Genomic DNA, 23,676 nt, shown 5'->3' on the forward strand with positions numbered 1-23,676 from the left:
CGACTGTGTGTCACATGCGAAATTGTGGGAAATTTTAAAAGGTTTGGGTGTGGAACCCTCAATCCTTTACTTTTTAAGAGAATTATATGCGGGAGCTACGGCTTCGGTTCGCTATGGAAAGGGGGGCGAATGTACAGAAAATTTGGTGTTGAACGAGGAGTACGCCAGGGGTGTGTCCTGGCTCCTTTTTTATTTCTGGTTTACATTAATGGACTAGAGCGTCATCTGCTGCAAGAGTGCAGGGATATGCATAGGGTTGGTAAGAGATCTGTCCCTGCACTCTTGTACACAGATGATGCAGTCCTGATGGCTCGGTCCCCCTTGGCCCTTCAAAACTTGATAATAGCCTTTGAAAAGTTCATGATGAGTTTGGATTTGAAAATTAACTGCAGTAAAACCTTCTCCATGAACTGTGGCAAACAAACTGGAAAGCAAATGAGAAGAATGTACATAAATAATGTTCCCTTGGAAAACACCTCTTCTTTCCCTTATCTTGGCATTTTGTTCCATGAATTGGGGGGTTGGACAAGTGCAGTCAAGGCCAGAACTCTTTTGTTCTTAAAAACAATTATCGCCTTAAAGAATTTTATAAAAAAGCTGGGTAAAAAGCCGATAAGAGAAACTTTAACTATATATAATGCCACGTGTAGATCGGTAGCTCTGTATGGCTCCGGTCTAAGGGGATATTCGAACATAAACTCAAAACAAGTTTATGAGGGTTGTGCTAGCAGTACCACAAAGTGTGACGACCTATATCTGTCACACTGAGCTAGGACATCCTCATATATCTGACATAATTAGAACACAACCCATCCTTTTGTGGCACAGGGTGTGGACAACGAATGAGTGTGTTATGAATCGGGCTATGCTCCAGGATATGTTAAAATTGGAAAATGTGGGTAGGTTTGAGTGGCTAGGTTACGTAAAACGTTTTCTTGTTGAAATTGGTTGCCAACAATATTACGATGATCCACTCACTATGGTTGACAAATCTAGGAAACTGTTGAGTAAGCAATGTATGGAATACCTAGAGGAGAGGAGAAGGCGAGATGAAATGAAAAAAAAAGACAGTTACTTCGCATCTCCTAGTAATAACTGGTGATAAGATACAGCCGAATTTAACGCTACCGATGTCCAATTACGATTGATTTCTCTTGACCCGTTTTAGACTAAACATTGTTTTTAGACTCTTGTCCTTCCCAGAAATGAATTCATGGTCTCAAAATTTGCCTATGTGGGGGGGGCGTGGCTAAAGAAGCCATCATGGCGGACGCAGCTTAGCAGAGCTCCGTCCCGCCGCTGAGATATCCGCCTAATTATCCTTCCTCCCCCGCACCCGACGAAATCCCAGTGTGGTGAGGTGTTGCAGAAGGTGCCCGGCAGCTGTGGCGCATGTTTGAGCCGTGTTGCAACATCGGAGGACGCTCCACGACACTCGACCAGCGCGGCCTGCTGCGACGAGCGGCGCCGGGGACCTCGAGTTTGGCAACGCCTAGCAGTGAAGACGGCTGGCGGCGGTTGTGAGGGCGCTGACCCGGTGGTGCCGACGGATACTTGGGCGCCGCACAAATACATACGGACGATTGCAGGCACAAGGCGCTAGCGGGCCATTACCTGGTGGTGGAAACAGACAGCCGGAGAGTCCTCCGGAGCCCCGGTGCCCGCGGTCCGCCGGCGCCGGACCCAGGAGACACAGCGACGATCGAGTGCGAGGCCCGGAGCGAACGGGCTGCCACTGCTTTCCTGGCGACCGTGATGGCTCGCGGACAGTGAACGCCACACCGGCACATCCGTGTCATCTGGAGGAGCAGACGGCAGTGAGCACCCTGGTTTCGGCCCCTGGGGCGGCCATCTTGAGGCTGCGGAGGCCGCGGGGGACATCCACTCTGGGACACAATCAGTCTGCCTTCTCTCACAGCTACGAGTCAACATATCCTGCTTGCCTGAGACCAGGGGGCCCCTCGGCGGATTCACATGTACAGCGAACTGTGTTGCATTTGAGGGGAAGACGCCGGAGACGGACACTGTAAGTCGTGACTGGCGGCCAAGACCTGGTCTGCCGGCTACCTACTGTTTAGGCCCGTGACAGCAGAGGTGCGGGGCCACCGGGTCTTGGAGGAAGCCTCCTAGGAGAAGTGCGGGTAAGGGGGGGGGCCCCAAGTGGCGTGGAGCAAGGCCAGCGAACGACGCAAGGAAGGGCTAGACGGCTGTCCTAACCAACACTGACCATGACCAGAGGCGGGAACAGCGGCGGAACTTCGAAACAGGGGCCCATAGATAAGTTTACTGGCCCCAGTGGACTCTCTGGAGCCTCCGGGGGCATGCAGGCTCAAGGGCCAGACAATGCAGCGCTTTTGGCGGCGATCACCCAATCCAGGGATACATTGGACGCCAAAATAGGGGCCGTTGGGGCGGATGTTACCCTGCTACGCCAAGACTTGCGAAATGCGGTGGCCCGTATTACTGAAGCAGAAGCCCGGATCACCGGGGTGGAAGACGATGTTGTGATCCTAAAGAGAAAGGTGGCTCACATGGAAGGCATACAGAAAGGCCTGGCGCTCCAGGCAGAGGACGCTGAAGGACGGGCTCGGCGCAATAATCTACGCTTTGTCGGCTTTCCAGAAGACTGCCAAAAAGGCAACATGGAGGCCTTCCTCACCGAATGGCTAGAGAGCTGGCTCCCGCTGGAGTCTCTCTCCCGCTGCTTCGTTATTGAACGGGCCCACAGAGCACTAACTCAAAAACCGCCGGCTGGCGAGCGCCCGCGGCCAGTCATTGCCAAGCTGCTCAACTATCATGATCGGGACACCATCCTGAAACAAGCTCGATTGAAAGAACCCCTTAAGTGGAATAATCAGAGGATCTTGATATTCCCGGACTATACAAGGCTGGTGCAACAACAGCGACAGTCCTTTACGGCAGCAAAAGCTCGTCTGCGGGGCCTCAAAATTCAATATGCCCTGCTTTATCCAGCACGTCTACGGGTGGTCTATCAGTCCCGCACTCTGTTTTTCAACTCTCTTGAGGAGGTGTTCACCTGGACAGATGAGACAGTACGAATTAGACCACATACTCCGCCAGCTCGAGACTCAGACTCATCCTCTTCAGCACTGCCGCCTCGAACGCCCCGATGTTCATGAAGCAGAAGTAACTGGAGGTCTCGCTCATCGAAACGCTCCCCTACTAAAGGAGGGAACACAGAAGAAACGAATCCTCCAGACTCGCCAAAAGTAGATCCATGAGGAACGTGGGACCAAGGTTACTCATCGCGTGAAGGTGGCATGTTCTGGATGAAGTAGTGGTTGCTGAAGGACAACCTGGAGAAGATATAAGCGTACAACAACACAAATGCTAGCAGACAAGTATAAACTTATTGACACGGGATGCGGGTTGGGTGGGGAGGGACGGACTTAAAAAGCGGACACGTGCCTCAATTTGGGGAAGTTAGCGCCTCTAACGAGGCAGTTATAACGTTCTGGGGCTGTTGTTTGGGATTCATTGGCATAGACAGTCTCGAGTCTCCCGTTGGGGACTGGAGATGTCTTATACCGCGTCAGGTACTTCAACGTTGCTGAGGTATGGGGAGGGGGGAGTTGGGGAAGGTTTGCGGGGATGCCAGTTGAACGGAGACATGGAGGGAAGGAGGGAGGGGAAGGGACCGGGGGAGGGATTTGGGGAGGTGGGATGCGGGCAGGGAGTTGTTTTACACACGATTGTCTCAAAGGATACTGTTGGGGTGCTTTGGCCAGATGTACCCGTTGCTACAGACACAATCGCAACTATATTTAGATGGGGGCTGATTATGTTGAGCCGAATCGTGCCAGAGCTCTAATGGAAGTGCTGAGTTGGAATGTACGGGGCATGCTTGACAAGATTAAGAGGGGTGGGGTGTTGAGGCTGGGGAAGAGAGAAAAAGTGGATGTCCTACTATTACAAGAAACACACTTAATGGGTAACAAAATGTTGAGCCTACAGAGATACGGATACGATCAAGTTTATCATGCCGGCTTTATAAGGGGATCTCGGGGAGTGGGGGTCCTGGTGCATCGCAGACTAGCCTACACTCACACGAAACAGTGGATAGATCCTCAGGGCCGTTATGTCTTTATACAAGGGATGTTGGGTACCGAACCAATAATAATAGGGAGTGTGTACGCACCGCCCCCACTACAGTGGGCACTGATCGAAAAATTATTCACTGTGTGGGCTGAAATTCCAGAGAGTCTGGCTGTGGTCGGGGGAGATTGGAACGATGTCATGCAGTGTCGGCTCGACCGTCTTCGACCCGGAGGTGGCCCTATGGCAGATGCCCCCACTAAATTACACGACATGGTGCGAGGCATGGACTGGGTGGACACTTGGCGTTATCTCCACACACATGAACGTGAATACACTTACGTCTCGGCGGTTCACCACTCGTTCTCGAGGTTAGAATACATATTTGTCCCATCCGCGGTAGTGACCAGGGTTGTCTCGGCGTCCATTCTGCCGCGCGGATTGTCAGATCACTCCCCAGTAGAGCTAGTACTCACCCTCAACAAGGGGAGACAACCATTTCGATGGCGCCTCTCCAACTGGAACCTGCAGCAAGAAGCCTACCAACAGCATATGGAGGTTGCGATAGCCCAATACTGGGAAGAGAACTTGAGTACAGTGTCGGATGCACGGACGGCCTGGGTGGCCCTGAAGCCCACACTTCGTGGAATAGATATAGCTTGGTGTACAGCGGCGCACCGTAAACGGAAGGAGGAATTAGTGCAAGCGGCGGCAACAGTAGAACGACTGGAGACTCAATGTGAAGTCGCGGGCCAACATGAGGAAGTAGGGCAGCTGCTCTTAGCACAACAAATATACGCGTCCCTGCTGCTGGACGAAGCTCGGCAAGTCTGGCTGGCCACGAGAAGCAGAATATATCAATGGGGTGACAAATCTAGCACAATGCTCCATAGACTCTGTCAGAGGATATTTCGGGCACAGGAGCTACCGGGTCTCAAAGACGATACTGGCACCTCCATTTCAGCCCCCAAAGAGCTAGCGAATAGCTTTGCTGGTTACCTAGCGGCCCAATACGCTCCGCAAGATGTCCTTCCGGCGCTAGACGTTGATAAATTTATAGCGGACCTTCCACCCCGGGCGCTCCCAGACGATGTTCGAGAACGCCTCGAGGCCCCGCTCTCGGCTGAGGAATTGGGTACGGCTCTGGGGGAACTTTAATACCGGCAAGGCTCCAGGGCCCAATGGCTTTCCAAGTGAGTTTTTCAAATGCTACCATCTTCAATTGGGGCCTCATTACAAAGCTGCCCTGGAGGCAGCAAGAAAAGAGGGCCCGCTGCCAGCCGACTGGCGCCATGCAGAAATAGTAGTGTTCTGCAAACCGGGTCGCCCTCCGGACCGACATGAGTCCTATCGACCTATTTCCCTCCCAAATATTGAAGCCAAAATACTAGCCAAGGCGCTTGCGAACCGACTACTTCCACATATCACAGACCTCATCCACCCGGACCAGGCTGGCTTTATGCCCCACAGGGCGACCAGACAAAACATCAGACGCGCGCACGTTGCAATTGAGGCAATGAGTAAGAATGGAGACCAGGCAGCACTGCTACTAGCAGATATTGCCCGGGCCTTTGACTCCCTGAGCTGGACATATCTATTTGCACTCCTTCCACGTCTCAACATAGGGCCGCACTTCATGTCTTATATTCGACAGTTGTATACCGATCTAACGGCCTCAGTGAGGGTAGCCGGGGAGTCTTCGACGATCTTCCCAATAGGGCGGGGGAACCAGTGCCCCCTCTCGCCGTACCTATTTGCCCTAGCAATGGAACCGTTAGCGGCTTGGGTCCGGATGGATGCGCAGCTGATAGGTTTTGAATGGGAGGAGGGACCCTCGGACAGAATCGCTCTATACGCGGATGATGTCCTTTTCTTTCTTACAAACATGAATCGGTCCGGCCCACGGGTCCTAGTGATAATGAACATTTTTGGGGAAGTTTCAGGATTGCACCTTAACCCGCGGAAATCCACACTTTGGACACTGGGAGACCACTTTGAGATTGAGCCATGGGCTGCGATGCTGCAGAGGGCGGCAGGGGGCCTTAAGTACCTAGGGGTGTTTTTGACGACCTCGCCGGCTATTGCTTGGGAGCGTAACATAGTTCCGGTGTGGGGTAGGGTGCAACAAGAGATGAAATGCTGGTCCCGTATGCCCCTTAATATATACGGTAGATCCGCAATATTTAAGATGGTTGCTCTTCCCCGCATGCTGTATCAACTGCAAAACCCCATGTACCGGGGGCGTGGCCAAGATGGCGGCCTGAGTAGTCGCAACCCGCGGAGGCTCCTCATCCCAAACCCCCAAGGTGGGATTTTCGAAGCACTTCCCCGCCTCTGCAGGCGATCAAAAGCTGAGGGGGGAGACCCGGTATCGACACAGACCAGAACGGCGGGAGCAGGGGGCTACAATACAGCCCCGCGAGCTTCGGCCGCCGCCATTGGCAGCTGGCGGAACGGAGAAGGCGAGGCCCTCCCACGTGAGCAGCCGAGATCCCGCACTACGGCAGGCCGGAGGTCGGGCCAGAGAGCAACGGCCAGTGCAGGTCATAGGAACTGAGCGGGGACCGGGGCCCGAGATCTGAAACAGCCAGCCTGGTGACCCGCGGAGCAGAGGACAGCTCCTGGTTGCGGGACACACGCCGGAGGCCCGGATCGAGAGGTCCACCGCAGCCCGCCGCCGGCCCTGAGACAACGAGGTGAGAGACGGGCTGCCTAGGCGCATGTGGGAAGCACATCGGGGGGCGGCCATCGAGCCTCCGGAGCAGGCAGGGCCCGCCCAGCGATAGGGGCGCATCGCGAGGCCTGCTGAAGGTCGACCGGACAGCATAGCGGAGGGAGGCGGTGGAGGGCGGCGGTGGCCCTGGCGGCCAACGGCTACGACTGCAAGGCGAGAGCGGGAACACTTTGGAGGCTCCGACGGATAGAAGTCACACGCACACGCTGAGATTTCGGCGGTCGGCGGTGGGGCGGTGGGGCGGCGAGGCCCCTACGGAAGAGAACGGTGATCGCAGGGCGAGAGAGCGGCCCAGGTCACGTGGGGTGCCGGAGATGAAGGTGAGGGCCTGAGCGGCTATCAGGCAGACGGAGACAGGAACAGCGGTGACAAAGCCAGGTGACCCGGACACGAAGTGACCGGCTCCGAGGGGTATACATCGAGCCCCCGGCGGTAGACTCCAAGGCGACACGGCCCGAGGGTAGCCGAGTACATCCCAACGGACCGCCTACGAGGACATAAGGCGGCAGGACTGGGGCCGGTGTGCCGGGGACACCAAACGTGAGAGCGGCCGCGCCATCGACCACGGCAGCATCCCGCCTCGAAAGGGGTCCCCCGCGTTGACCCCCGACATAACGCGGAACACCCCGTTGGGGCCGGAGCCGACAGCACCACGACGAGTTATCCACCTAACAGCCGCCATTTGCAGAGGGTCATACAAGGGAACGCCAACAATGTCCTCCACGAATCGAAGAGGGGGGCGCACTATCCCCGAAATGCTATCCAAGGGATCACACAAGGGGGAGAAAAGCCCAGACAAACCGGCGCCACAGTCTCAACCACAAGACAAAGACAAAGACAGGGAGGAAGGAGAAGCTTCCGCAACGAAATCGTTCATGGAGAACCTGTTCGCGTCGCTGAGAGAGGACATTCAGACCCTAAGACAAGATATGGCAGGCGGCTACAAAGAACTACGACGGGATATAGACGACATAGGAGAAAGGGTAGCGGCGGTCGAGAATTCAGAGCAATCCAGGAGTGGGAAGGTCGAACTCCTGCAACAAGAAATCATCAGGCTTCATGAACAACAAACAGACCTACAGGCACACACGGAGGACCTGGAAAACCGCTCCAGGCGGAATAACATAAGGGTTCGCAATGTGCCTTCTAAAGCGGAAGGGGGGGACATCACGGCGTACCTGCAGGATCTGTTCCGTGAGGTTCTGGATAAGGGCGAGGACGTAGACATTCGCATTGACAGAGCCCACAGGGTGGGCCTTGCGCGCCGATCGCCCGCCCCCACCAGACATTTTGCCTTTCCTGCCGGACTACCCCCTGAAAGAACGCATCTTGAAGGTAGCGAGACAAATGCGGCCCATTAACTTCCATGATCACAAGCCTGAGCTCTTCCAAGACCTGTCCACGATTACACTGCAGAAAAGACTAACATTCAAGGTGGCAACTACCTTCTTCAGAGACAATGGAGTTCCTTACTCCTGGGGCCACCCCTTCAAACTGATTTTCAAGTGGAAAGGGGCCCTCCAACATCTCAGGTCATTAAAGGACACATGCAAAGTTTTGGGAATCCCCCACGAAGAAGAAGCACCGGACGATGATTTAAGTCAACATGAAGCAGCTATACTGGAGGTCTCCAAAGACACCAATGCCGATTCATAGGCGCACAGGAACGGAGGTGCACACTTGCTTTTCTGTAGCATTGCCGGGGGGTGGGGGGGCGGTGGGCCTCTGGCTCGCCATGGACACGCTTTCCCAATACCAGACACTATACCACAGGCCTGGACTGATGTTGAAGAGGACTGGGACAATGTTCACCAGTTGGGGTTTCAAAGTTGGGGTTGGGGCAAGTAGGGAGGGGTGGGTGGACAGGGGACGGGGAACTTGGTGTGTTCGATCAGATCAGAAGATACAGGACATTATGGGGCAGAGCTAGGCCAGGACTTCGGCAGGTAAAGCATAACCTCCCGATGGCTGAGAAGCCCTTCCAAATTCTCACCCTTAACGTCAAAGGGCTAAACAACCCGATCAAAAGGAGGGCGATCATTTCTTTCTTGGAACATTCTGGGGCGGATATATGTCTCCTCCAGGAGACGCACCTGCTGGCCAAAGACTGGCACCGCATGAAATCCAGGGCATTCCCACACCAGTACTACTCCTCAACGACTGAGAAAAAGGCGGGGGTGGCCATCCTGGTAGCGCCGCACTTTAAGGGGCGAATAGGAGACAAAAAGGCCGAAATCAAGGGCAGGCTACTGGCCCACTCGGTACAGCTGGGGGCTTTGTCATTCACAGTGGGGTCACTCTACGCACCAAACACCAAACAGGAAGCCTTTCTAAAGGGAGCATTATCTGACACACTTACCAGGGACGTCAGACACATACTGATTGGGGGAGACCTCAACCTGGTCATGGATAATGTGCTAGATAGATCAGGAAGGAGAGCTTCCGACTCAGGGGCCCTTTCCACAGTGGGAAAACAATGGCTGGCCGACAGGGGGTTGGTGGACGAATGGAGAGAAAAACACCATACAGCCCCAGGGTACACTTTCTATTCTCACGTGCACCGCACATACGCTAAAATAGACCATTTCATTGGGTCCGCTGATTTGTCCCCCATAGTGAAAGAGGTAGAAGTCACCCCAGCAGCACTATCGGACCACGATGCAGTGATCCTTCAACTGAATGTCCCACGTACACGTTGTCACAGAGGCAGATGGCGCCTTAGGGAAAACATACTTACACGCAAAGAGGTTACGAAGCAACTGTCCCAAAGTATTACTGACTACCTGAGCCGAAATGACACAGGGGAGGTGACTCAGGCAACCGTCTGGGGGTGCTAAAGGCGGTCCTTCGTGGGGAGATAATGGCGATCACTGCAGCAGACAACAAAGAGCGAAAAGAAAGACGTAAGGAACTAGCGGAACAGGTGTTGGAACTAGAGAGGGTTCACTGCAGGACAGGGGCCCCGAGAATTTGGCATAAGCTGAAGGCGGCCAGGGCACAGCTCGCGAGCCTAGATTTGGACCGGGCGGAATATGCTGCACTTCGCCTTCGCCATACATATTATGTGGGGGGAGACAAGACCGGTCGCCTGTTGGCCAGCAAACTGAAGGCAAAAACGGTCCGCTCAAAGATTCCCCTTATTAATGTAGAAGATGGGGTTGAGGCTAGGGAGGACGATCACATCGCGGAAGCCTTTCGGGCATTTTACGCCAAACTGTACGTGGCAGACCCAGACTTGGAGCATGAAGCAGGCACCGCATACCTAGAGGACACAGACGTGACGGCCATAAACGAAGCTAGCGTACTGGCATTGGAGGCTCCGATCCGCCAAGAGGAGGTAATATCGGCAATAGCAAGACTCAAACCGCTGAAGGCACCGGGACCAGACGGCTTCTCCGCTGGATTCTATAAAACGTTCTGCCCCTTGGTAGCGCCGGTATTGGCAAACTTATTCAACTCCTTCCAGGGCCTGGGCTCGATCCCGCAAGAGATGTTGGAGGCAGACGTTATAGTCTTGCCGAAGCCAGGTAAAGATCCAACTAGGTGTGCGGCCTACAGACCAATATCACTCCTTAACATAGATCTGAAGTTGTTTACCGGGATCCTGGCGGCACGCCTCGGCCCTTGCTTACCAGGGGTGATAGTACCAGACCAAGCGGGCTTCGTACCCACCAGGCAATCCGCGGACAATACTAAACGCCTACTGCACACAATAGATAAGGCACACTTCAACGCTTCGGATGCGGCCTTGCTTTCAGTTGACGCTGAAAAAGCGTTTGACAGAGTGGACTGGCAATACATGGACAACACCCTGGCGAGATTTGGACTAGGGGATAGGTTTCGAGCCTGGGTGGCCAGCTGCTACGCCTCTCCCCAGGCGACAATTAAAGTCAATGGGGCATGCTCCAAGCCTTTCGAAATTCAGCGAGGCACTCGGCAGGGTTGTCCGCTATCGCCACTGCTATTTGCCTTATACATAGAGCCATTCGCTCAACACATTCGGTATAACAAAGATATTTCAGGCATCAAATTTGGAGGGGAGGAGCAGACCATTAGCCTTTATGCTGACGACATTCTGGTCGCGGTAGAAAACCCTAGACTGTCTATACCGGCATTCCTGACAGAGAGATGGAGCACTTTGGGGCGATCTCTGGATTTAAGATGAACGTGGGGAAGTCCGTTATTCTCCCCCTGGGTAGCAACACCCGGCAGGCCCACAGAAGTACGCTCCACATAGGGGGGCTGGCGGTGCAAACAGCATTGCCATACCTAGGAATTGAATTGACTCCCTCCACAGCCCAAACGGTAGAGCTTAACTACTCCAAACTCCTGACACGCATACAGGGAGACATTTCTAGATGGCGGCAGCAGCCTCTCTCGTGGTTGGGCCGAGTGGCCGCTGTCAAGATGACCCTGTTACCGAAGGTGCTCTACTTGTTCCAAACCATTCCGGTCACTCCCCCCTTGGGCATGCTTAAAAAATTACAAGACACCATACAAAGGTTTATCTGGGCAAACAAACGTCCCAGGCTACGCCGCGATTTGGTCACAAGAACGACAGAGGAGGGTGGACTGGGGGTACCTGACTTGAAGAGCTACTTCCAGGCGGCACAGATGAGATACCTTCTGGAATGGTCCCGCACACTCTCCGAGAAGCGATGGCTTTTCCAAGATAGGGCGATGGCGGGAGTGCCGCTGTGTTGGGTCCCCTTTCTGACACGGGCGCACAGACCAGCCTATCTTAAAAAATCGCCCATCACCAGAACACTTCTCCAGGTGTGGGACGCAGTAGCGGTCCCCAGAGGCCTGACATCATTTCCATCACCAATGACGCCCCTGCTGGACAACCCGGCGTTTCCCCCAGGGGTGGTCCCTGGCTCATTCCCCCAATGGCGGCAAATCGAATGCTGCTCAGCACTTATTTGACCTACAGGGCTTTATGACGCTGGACATGATGAAAGAAAAGTGTGGCATTGACCGACCGCACAGATTTCAATACTTTCAGCTAAGGCACTGGCTCACACATAAAGACGTGGAAGCCCTAGTAGGCCGACCCCTCACTCCGTATGAGAAATGGCTCCTCACTAAATCTACAGATTTGAAAGCCATCACAGAGCTTTACAAACCTTTAGCCCCCCCTCCACCCGCGATGAGATCTGCAGGTCAAAAGAGGTGGGAGAAAGAATTTGGACGAACACTCAATGACAAAGAGTGGCAGGATATATACTACAAAGCACATCACACGGCTAGGAACACAGCTAGCAAAGAATCGGCGGTGAAAGTGGCCTACTACTGGCACCTGACACCGGAACGCCTACATCAAAGTAACCCACGGAGAAATCCCGCATGTTGGAGGGGGTGCGGACATACGGGGACCATGATACACATACTGTGGGAATGTGTTGAAGTGCAGGAATATTGGGAGGGGGTGCTCAAAGACATAGATATATATTTCGAGACTGAACTTCCCCGTTTCCCGGCATACACGATCCTCGGCCTCCCCAACAGACTCATGTTCCCACTCAAATCCATCAGAGAGAAGCAAATGGGACTGGCATAGGGGCCGCTACACAGCATATCCTCTCCCTCTGGGGAACGGCCAGGAAACCCACACACACAGGGTGGCTGCACCGACTGTGGTACATCATGGGGATGGAGAGGATCCAAGCTTCGCTCACACAATCATCTGACGCATTTAAAGAAACATGGCAGCCAATACTCACCCTACTCACCCAAGAATTCACAGAGCTCACATGCCCTAAATACCTGCGGGTCCTCAGACTCTCAGATGAATTCCGTAATGGAACAGAGGAGGAGACGCACAAGGCCTAGACTGAGTCCCCTCAGGCGCTGGCGATGGTTGGACACAACTCTGCTCTGAGTCAGTTTCTATGGGCCGGAGGTGCGTCACGAGTAGCCCCACGCACCTGCTTTCTGTCCACATATTGTGGGGGACTAGCGACATCCGATATGCTATCATATTATCAAGCCTCACATCTGGTGGTCCTCAACGACTGGTGGTATGGTGATAGAGGGGACCCGGCGTACGCCCTCGAAAGGTACTTCATGGACCCAGATACCCTTCACATTGTCCTTTCCTGCAGTAGTACCAGGTCCAGGCCTTGTTGTCTAATAAATTATATAACCACCCCTCTTTTAAGCTTACTGAGCAGGCCGTTTACATTCCATGAGAGGATGGTCAGTTGGTTTTAGTCACCCGGACCTGAGGCATAGCTTGTGGCGATGGACTTGTATCGAGTCCACCCAGCCTGTCTTGCTTTACACCCTCCCTTCAGTAGATGGATCATAGGAGTGGCACTGGAACTGAACCCAGTCAGGTTTAAACTATGTATCACGCTGTGACGAGGGGGACCCGGACTCGGGTCCTTCAGGCTTGCCTTTTCATGTGTCCCCTCTCTTTGCACAGCACACAGACTCCTGGAAGACCACGGACGTGGACGGCTGTCATCCCTTGCTGAATACAGAAGACCCGTGTTTCTTTAATTGGGCGGACCCAGACCTGGGACCCGCCCTCCAGACATCGGTAAAACCCACCCCAGGCTACACACAGGTGTGTGTTACACCCGGAGGAGGAGAGTGGCGACAGGAGAGCGAGGACGGAGCGGAGTGGAGGAAGAGCGAGGACGGAGCGGAGTGGAGGAAGAGCGAGGACGGTGAGGAGTGGAGGAAGAGCGAGGACGGTGAGGAGTGGAGGAAGAGCGAGGACGGAGCGGAGTGGAGGGAGATCGAGGAGCGGAGAGCAAAGAGGAGAGACCAGGCAGACCAAGGAGCCGAGAACACTGGAGAAAGACCTGAGGAGGAGCGAGACTGCAGCGACACGCCAGGAGGCCGACGAGAAGGCGCATCGCCCAGCCACGCTTCCCGGGAAGTGTGGCTAGGACAGGTACGGTCTCGTTTCCTGGGTTGGGCGGGACGTAAGCGGGACAAGCCCCCTTGACCCGAACGGTGCACGAAGTAAACAACCCCCTTCTCCCCTCACTATTCCTCACTACTAGCGGGGTATCTAGCGTGCACGTGTGCTTCCTCACAACCCCTTCCCTACCACAGTTCTTCTGGACAGCCGGAGTAATATTGGTTTCTCTTTTCTTTCTGCTGTCTCTACCGGCCCTCGTGCAACAACGGCGGAAGCCCGGACTACACCTCCCAGACGGCACCGGGAGTTGAGACGGCGGGGAGGCACACGAGAGGCTGCGGAGGACGCTGCCAGTCCCCTTCCCTACTATCGAGTCCCTGTGCAAAAGCGAAGACTGTATAAAGTAATAAAATCTGCCCTTCCTACAACCCCGTTGTCCGTGGATTTGTTCGGCGATCCCCCTGAATCCCCACACACGCCCAAACGACTGGCGCCATTCATGTCTTTCCTTGGTGAGTCTGGACCAGGCCCCCACTCCTGGATAGGACCAGTTGACAGTGTAGCTAGTCTCCTGATTTGGCTAGTTTTGAAAGGGAAATTGGATCCAGGAATATCTAAGTGCCTTACAATATCATTATTTACCCAGGGTTTTGTAAAAGTGGGCTTTAAAAAAACTTTAGAAATAAAATAAAAAAAATAAAGGCTCGTTATTCTTATCACCTATAAAAAGCTACTCTTGAGCTGGAAACTGCTCATGCACCAAATATTGCGTTTTCTGGAACATCTATCTGGAGAGCGTAAGGGGGATATGTAACTGGTAGCCGTGCAGTATGGTCCTGTATTACCATCGAGAGGTTCTAGTGACGACATACACCATGAGGCCGATGCCCAGTGATTTGTAACTGGCTACCAAAGTAACCTTTCAAATTCGTTTTGGGATTTGTTTAATTATTTTAACGAATATGACATGTAGGCATGGAAGAATCATAATGTCTCCGTATACCCGTTTGTGGTTGCCCAAACACATGCTTGTCTACACCGAGGAAGGTATGCAAAAGGTTATGTGCTAAAAAAGGATAGAACCTGTATGTTTACTTCAAATGGAAAAATATTTTTCCAAGACTATTTTATCGTGAGAAAGTAAAGTACGACAAGCCCGTGCACTTTTAACATTTTGTAATGAGCACCTCAAATAAATCTGCTGGGTGTTAACTAAGATAAATATAGACTCGAGTGCTTAGCACCTTATTTAGCTTTGAAGCAGGATATTTTCTAGAATATTCTTGTTTGTAAATTAATCAATTTGTATTAATATTTATAGGTTGCTGCTGGGATTGAGACTTCCGTCATGACTTCAAACAAATTAGTTGTAAAGGTAATTTTTCTGCGTTTTGTTATTATACGCCTTGCTTTCACGTTTTTTATTTGCTAGTGGAACTGCAGTCCTTAATATTTGGTGTTTATTTGTTAAGCACCACACTTTGTTTCATGTTTATAGGAGCAAGAAAGATGCTAGGTTGAGGAGCAGCCACTATGGCCATATAGAGAGATTCGTATTAATGGTAGAAGCGATGGGGAAGCGTCATAACTGTAGGATGGAGGACATGTCAAGAAGGGCAGCGGAGTAGTCGGGGAAGTAGACTGGAGGCATCTGTCGGCACGGTAGAATGACTTGGGTAGTTGTGATGGCGGATAAAATAGTCACTTTTTTGGTATGCTTGAGGGACTAGTTAGAACCGAGGCAGATAGATGAGGCGCAAGGGGCAGGTATGATGGTGCTCTGCCTGCCCTGTTCAGAAATGAAATGAAATGAAATTGGGTTTTGTAAAGCGCATTACTACCCGGAGGCCTCGTAGCGCTATGGATGGGTAGGGTCGGGGAGTCTGCTAACTGGCTCTTACTGGAAGAGAAATGTTTTCAGATTTTTCCGAAATTTTTGTAGGTCGGGCTCACTGCGCAGTGGAGGAGGCAGGGAATTCCAGACAGAGGCGGCGTTCCATGAGAAGGAGCGCCCGCCCCACCTAGCGAGTTCGATTTTTTTTTGTTGATGCCAAAAAAGCTGTGCTAGAGCGCAGTGATCTCTGAGGAAGGTAGGGGGTAGCTAAGGAACAGATCATTGCGGGAGCTTTATTCCACATGGCCTTGTGCATAATGCACATTGCCTTGAATTTTACCCTGGCCTGGATAGGCAGCCAGTGTAATTTCCTCTAGGCGGCAGCGCCCATGTTCAGGATGAATGATGGAGGGGTGATCAGGACTGAAGGACAAAGAAATTAATCATGGTAACACGGTATAGAGGCACTTGTGATGCTAGTATGGAGCGGCCGTCAGTATTGTAGGGTTGAGGGGCAACAAGGCTGGAGGGTCAGTCATGATGCTAGGATGGATGAGGCAGTGAGCTTGATTTGAGGATATGGCTGTCAGGAAATGAGAATGAAAGTAAAAGTCAGGTCAGTTGGCTAGAAGGAACAGTCATAATGGCATGATGATAGAACTATCAGTAAGGTAGGATAGATGGGGTGTTCAGAGTGATAAAATAGGTAGTAAATTTCATAGCCTGACCAGAACATAGAATGTTTGAGGAATGCAGGATAGATGAAGCTTTTAGTGGGATCGAGGGAGCAGTCAGTATCGCATAGAAAGAGAGATAGGACATTGAGAGGCCAAAAACATTGAAGTGGAATGAAGAGGTAGTCAGGCCCATGGAGGCAAGCGAAACAGGTGACTTAAGAATGCACATTTACAAGCATACTTTTGACATAGGCACATGCCCACTAAAAAAGTTATGGACTGAAATGAGCATTAACAGTCTGACAAGTTCTCGTCTCCTGCACCACCCTCACTCGTGGCGACAATTTTAATTAGCTATAAATCAAAACAAAAAAATTATTTTATAAATGCTTGTTCGAGATTTTGTTTGACACTGTTTGGTTGGCGGGCTCCAGGTAGTTTGTGCTTTTAGCTTTTTATGATGAACGTTAAACTTATAATTCAATATTATTTGGCATCATGAGGCTTGAATTAGCTAAAAATGTGTCATAAATTCAAAGTTGTTTCAAAATGTGTGGGATCGGGGCAGCAAAAATCCTTAAGATGGCAAGCTACAGACAAGCTGTGGGCAAGTTGGAGATGATAAGCAGTGTTTTTGACCTAGCATGACACTATAATGTGTTTGGTAAAGTAATAGCAGCTGCAAGATTTGCATCAATGCATTATTTCCACCCTATCCCCTGTATTTTTAGCACTCGTGGGCCCTTGTAGCACTACATCAAGGGCATAAAGAGAAAGAAGTTGATGCAGTAAAACAGTGGTTAAAAAGTAGAAACGGAAGATTTAGCCACCTGGTAAACATAAGTAAAGGAAAGAGGAATGTAGCGCAAAGGTTTAACTAAAGTTCTGTATTACGTATATAAATACACCGAGAATGAACGGTAAGCATCCTTGAAGTATTGGGGCTACAAATGAGCAGTGATTTGGCCTATTACAAATGATAAACCAACATTGTGTTCTCTATGGCGCAGTTAGGCGTGTTCACACCTTACCATTATAGGAACACTCGAAGGAATAATTTGTTTTTCAAATGTACAAAGCGTATGCCATGGGGCATTCACATGGTCTTTAATTTTCGAAGCCCCAGTCACTTGTAATGGCCAGTTTTACAGTAGTCTAGTGTGGTCTTGTTACCCGCCAGGACATCTATCAAAATAGTATGGTCTGCATTTCACCTGCGAATGAATATGCTTGCTTGATACACAGGGTTCTGGATTGAGTCATGAATTAAGAACCGCACAAAGCACTTATGGGGTGTTTGTAAACCTCATTGAGACTTTCAGAAATTAAATGACCTGCTCCTGAATTGTACCTTCATTGGTATAAGGAGGGTCACATTGACATTATGATGATAAAGTAGTTAGCAAATGTCTCAACAGTAATGGGTTTTAACGTTGAATCATGTTTTGACTTTGATGAAGTTATCCATGTCAAATGAAATGTTCTTTTAAACCACAAGGTATTTTACTGTGTGTCTACTATGAAGACAAGTATGTCACTATATTAAGTGTTATCAATGTTTTCCCTTCGCTCTTTTTCTGTGTGGGCCTTTGGAAGAGGAGAACAGGCTTACACCACAATAAGTCCTTCTCTCCCCACTCCTGAATATTCCATCTGCGCTTCTCTGATTCTCTTTTACAACATCTCCCTGTCTTCCCAAGAAACTTCTATCTCTATCCCATAGATTTATTTTTGATATCTGCTGGTATATTTCACACTCTCAGCGAACTCAAAACATGAATTTCTCTCAGTCATCTTTCTGCCATATCAAAGCAATTCATAAAGAGAGATGGCTTGGCTGAGAACAAAGAGCGCACAGTCTAGATCTCCAGTTAGAAAAAAAATATTGAAAACACTATTTCCATGAACAGATGTTGAGTGTAATACCAAAGCAGACGGCTGTGAAACAACTATTAAAAAAGATTAAAAGTTTAAAGCTCAGAATTCAGTGATACTTCGCACAGAAGCTAGAAAAAACAACTGAGCAAATTCAACTGCAAAGCATGTTGGCAAGCTGCTAGTGTCCTACAGGGTTAATTTTCAAATGTTGGCTCCAGAGAGCTTCTGCCTTGCTGGCTCTGCAGGCCTCATTTTGTTCATTTTTTACCTGTGGGAATAGGAAAATTCATTTCATGCAGTTCGTTTTGTTATAGAATATTTTTAAGCTTCAGTGGGCTAAAGAAGAAAACATAAATGCAATTTTATCCTTGCACAAGTTGCAGTATTGGTCAGTAGTTAAAACATGCTGCGTTTAATAATAAGATGGTTTTCATTAACGGAATCGACCTGGGATCCTGCAGGCTAGCACTAGCAGGCTATTCAATTGTTTATGGTTTCAATATCCATACTTCTCCCAGCCTCGCCGTGCCCAAGCCGCGATTTAATTTCCACATATTGGGCTGGTAGGAGTGAAAGGAGTAGTGTGGCCTACCCACCATCATCTACCACCCAAGACTCAAATCTGAGTGCTATGAGTAGATGCTGGAAATGAAGTTCTTGGGATCACATCCACTCTTTCCACGCCATAGCAATGGTGCCATACTACTTAGTGCAAGCAGGGAAAATGCCCCCTCTTGTCTAGGTGGGCGGAATTTGCGTAGTCGCGCTACGCAAAGTTCCGCGAAATGGTAAAAAATCTCCACGAGCATGCAAAAGTTAAGCAAGCTCGCGGAATTGCTTGTTCCGCCCATTGGCGATGCTTTTTTCCTGCTTGTGAACGTTGTTTGCGTGCTCAGGAAGATATATCTCGCGAACACGCATTATAAAAGTGTGAACAAGCAACAAGCGAAAAATTCCACGGATCGCGGAATGTTTGGCAATTCTGCGTTCTCCGTGGAACGCAAAATTACCCAAATTCCGCTAGCGGAACCGAATTTAACACCCAGGCCTACTCTTGTCTACTGTATTTTTTTTTTCACAGTTTTATATAGCGCGAACTTGACCCGGTATCGGGTATCAGAGCACCTTACATAGCACCAGTTATGTTACATGAGGACACATTCATTTTTGTTCGGCTTGGGGAGATTAAGTGATCTGCCGAGAATCACAGGATGTTCAGCATCATTGCGGAGACTCTAAACCGGTTCCCCAGATTCAAGGTCGACCCCCCCTAGCCGTTAAGCTAACTCCTCTCTTCATTTCATTACTGTATGGTAATAAAATACAGTCTTAATGGAGGAGCAGTGGAACGCCTACTCATTTGGGATACCTTGCCTCTAGATCTGCAGCACCACTGATAGCTGTGTACTCTTCCTGGGATCAAACTTCCAACTGTCTGATATCTTGGTGCAGTTGGTGTTTTTGTTGGGGTTTAAGCACAAATCCAATCCAATCAAATCCAAAAATTCTTTATTTCAGGCATTTAGACCATAAAAGATACAATAAAAACATTTAACATTTTAAAACGTTCCACGTTTAAAAAGAACATTCCCTAGTATAAAAAACATTACATGAAAATTGAGTTACTTGGAAATCTGTTCATGAGAGAGAGAGTACTTTACAGTTCATATCAGTGGTCAGGCTTTTAGGAGTTTATTTCTTATCTGCCACATGGCCAGTATATATTTGGCAACTGAAAAGACTATGTGGGGCAGAGTGCTGGTTTTCAGTATTCTAAAAGAATGCAAATGGCTCCTTATGCCCAAGTTCCTGCACAGTGGCACAAGCCAATATTTCCTAGGTCTATTGTAGGCTGGGCAGAAGAACAGAACATGAATTTCCTCCCCATCATGATCAGCGCACCCCGGACAGATTTTATCATCACTCTTTGTCCATTTACAGGTAAAAGTTTTGATAGGCAGGGTGCCTAACCTACATTGGATGAACAGTTTCCGTGCTAAAATGGGGAAAATGAGGTCCATAAAACCTTCAAAATTATAAGAATTTTTGGAATCCAAAAATCGATCTGTTAGGGTGCCGTTATTGGATGCAGATACCTGAGTAGATAAACTTTTCTCCTTGTGTATTTCCACCAGTCTTTTACGAGAGACCCTTTGGCAGCCTTGTTCGGGAACATCCCATAACTCCTGGAGTCTCAGGAAATACAGTTCTTTCTTAATGAAAACCAACCAAGGAATTCTGCCACACTTATTCAAGTTCATTACATGTATAAGGTCTTGCCTGTAATGAGCAAGCTCGCTAGTGGTCCAAAGCCTGTGCCAGAATCTCAAAGGCTTTAATTCGAGATCCTCAGCTATAGAGGAAAGACTCACATCAAGTCTCAAGGGGAGCAGGGGTGTGCCACGTGGGAGGGATAAGAGGCGTCTAAGGAAATTGATTTTTACACTGAGAAGTTCTGCCCCAGCCTTGTACCCCCATAGCTCGCTGTCATAAGAAGCGGCCGCTTTGGCTTGAGTTTTGTACATTTCTATTGCCGGGCTAATGGGTTTGTAAGTAGAAGTATTTAAAACTTTCAAAATTGCACCGGACAGTTGACTAAGCTTGAGCCGGGATCTTGCTGTTTATGGCTCCCAGGATAGGTTCTCGTGTAGGGTTACACCCAGATATTGGAAGGTTTTTACCCTTTCCAGTTTCACTGAGCCCAGGGATGGATTAGGTCTGGTTTTAGGGGAGGGATTAAATATCATGAATTTGGTCTTCTCTGTATTGATCTCTAGACCATATTGTCTACAGAAAAGACCAAAACCATCCAGGATCCGCTGGATCCCCATCGGTGATTTGGAAAGCAGGAGGGTATCGTCGGCGAACATGATAGCCTGTACCCTCCTGCCTGCCAGAAAGGGAGCGTCATTGTCCATAACACTGTCGAGATGGGATATGACACTGTTAACGTAGAGGCAAAACAGGGTCGGCGCCAAGACGCAACCCTGTCTTACCCCTCTAAGGACTGGGAACCTGGATGATAGCGCTCCATCCCTCCCACACCTGACCTGTGCAAAATTATTAGTGTGAAGCCTGACTATGGCATGTAATAAATGGGCGGGAACACCCAGCTCCTTTAGGACCTCCCACAGTTTCTTGCGAGGAACCAAGTGAAAGGCTGACCTCGGGTCCACGAACACCATGTACAGCCCCCCCCCCCATCGATCCTCACAGTTTTCCAGTAGAGGAGTACGAGGCGGAAAATCTGATCCATGGTGGACGTGTTTTTCCTGAAGCCAGCCAGGAGGGGACTCAGAATTTCATTTTCCTCAATCCAGTCCAGAAGCTGGTCCAGGAGAAGGCGGGAAAAACGTTTTTGGGGACATCTATGAGGCTGATCGGCCTGTAGTTGGCTGGGAGGAGAGGAGAGCCCGTTTTAAAGATGGGCACTATCTCTGCCCCCAGCCAAGTACTAGGGATCTCCATACCTCCCCCGATCGAACTAAACAAAATGAGGAAGTATGGGCCCCATATCTCTGGATGATGTCTAAAAAGGTCACCAGGCGACCTGTCTAATCCCGGGGCCTTCCCCTTCGCCAATCTCTCTATTGCACTAACCACCTCGCCGAGGGTAAATTCTAGTCCAGCTGCAGGATTGGATATAACATCCAGGTCCACATCATTGGCAAGTTCAGTGGTATCTTGATACAATTTGCAAAAGTGGTCTTCCCAAATGGAAGATGCAATGTTCGGCTCCACTGCAGCCTTTGGTTCTACTGTGCCTGTGTTTACTAGGGACCAGAATTTTCTAGAGTCCCTCGCTTCTAGCGCTAGGGAGAGATCCTGCCATCTGTTCCAATCCAATTCCGACTTTGCCTCTGCCATGGCTACCCTATGGTTCCGCCTAAGCACAGCGACCTTACCCTTTCAGAACCTGCTTTTATTGTGGCTATTAGCTCTGTCTTAATCTTTCTACAGGAAGAATTATACCAGTTAGAAGTTCGGGTCTTTTTCTTCCGCGGGACTACCACTGGATAGAAAACCTCACCAAGATCTCCCACAAGGTCTACATGAATTTGGGCTACTTTCACATTATAGTTTGGTGATCTGGGCTGATTAATTAGTGCGTCCAGATCATTGAACTTAGGGAGTGCTAATTCATAAATTTTGGTTATGCTCTCTTCTGAGTTAACCAATTTCCCCCATTTTACCCTACGCCTGTTGGAGCTAAGAATCAGATTCCCTGGATCGTCACTGGGATTTTCGGGTGGTGATACACCAGCAGGTGCAGGATGCACCATATCTAATAGAAGTGCGTTATGGTCGCTGTCTGTTCTTATGATAACCTTAAAATCTTGGACCTTAGACCACAGACCAATATCCACAAAGATATAGTCCAGCCTCGATTCATGGTCCTTCCTATTAAAGGTACACAATGAAGGATGTCGGACGGGGTACGTCCATTACAAGCCCTTAGTGAAAAATGTTGGGTTATGGACATGAGTTGCACTGCAAGAGGGAACCAAGATTTGGGGTATGGGGATTGACATGGCGGGACGCCCCAGAAGTCATCTTCAGCAGTAGGAGCACCCTCCCTTAGACCTTCCAGTAGTTCAAAGTGGCAGTTAAAATCTCCGCCCATCACTATCTTCTAATCAGTAGGAAGTTGACCCAGGAATGATGATAGTTCTTCTAAAGTTGGTGACTCCGCACTGACTGGGCGAGAGTAGACGTTAATAATTGCCAGGTTTAGCACATTAGGCCACCTGAGTAGAACACAAGTCAAAGAGAATCCCTGGAATAGAGAATTCGATCACTCACTCTGGACATTCTACTCCTCATTCATGTTCACTGGTCAAAAACTAATAAACAACGTTCACAGACTTTTTTATAAAAATAAATTTACATTTATTATAAAACACAATTCATTACATAATAAATTGAGAAACTCATTGTAGAAACAGTATAATAAAAGAACAATAAAACCATTCACTATTGACAGAATGTGAGCTTATATTTATCTAAACAAAGCACTGATGCAACATACCCTATATCATTTAAAATTTCAAATCAAACATATAACATATAGACTTAGGAGTCCACCCCAACACAAAAGCACATATATTATTATTGCTGATTTCTACGATTCAGAAAGCCCTTATTATATACTTTATCACATCTCTACTCCACTCATTGACCTAAAGTCAGAGATTTTCCTGGGCTTGAATTCTAGTACATAAAAAAGCGTCGACGCGTTTCGGTGTCTCTGCCTTTCGATAATGGCACACCTTCCTCAGGACGGTTTGGAGTAGTTGGAGTTAATCTCATGTATCCTTTCCTGCATGTTTTTAAAAAAAGGAATATTTCAGTACGTTGGAGGAAGACATTTTCTATTGTTTCAATCTACAGCCTGTTAATTACATCTTCTCCCCCCTTGATGTTTATCAACCATCTAGTATTCTATTCAAATCAATTAATTACAGGCCCTTATTTCTCTATACATACTGTTTCTAATATTCATATTCAAGTGCTGCTATCCCTCAGTTACCCTAAGTTTCCCTCCGTTATTTGCTAGTTGGTGACCAGTCTGCATTCCATTCTCGCCAAGCACACATGTCATTCATTCTATCAAGTTAAACTA

At 49.5% G+C, this 23,676-nt stretch overlaps 1 protein-coding gene across 1 annotated transcript in view; it reads left to right on the forward strand.

Annotated features, from left to right (window-relative positions):
• SLX4IP (SLX4 interacting protein) overlaps positions 1–23,676 on the forward strand; it is a 616,355-nt gene that overhangs the window by 14,003 nt on the left and 578,676 nt on the right. The window contains exon 2 of the mRNA XM_086925435.1: positions 14,986–15,039. Within this exon, the coding sequence (XP_086781561.1) occupies positions 15,013–15,039 (27 nt within the window). The 5' untranslated portion in view covers positions 14,986–15,012. The remainder of the gene's footprint in view (positions 1–14,985; positions 15,040–23,676) is intronic.

This window comes from Lissotriton vulgaris, chromosome 6 (genome assembly GCF_964263255.1).
Source record: "Lissotriton vulgaris chromosome 6, aLisVul1.2, whole genome shotgun sequence".
NCBI lineage: Eukaryota > Metazoa > Chordata > Amphibia > Caudata > Salamandridae > Lissotriton > Lissotriton vulgaris.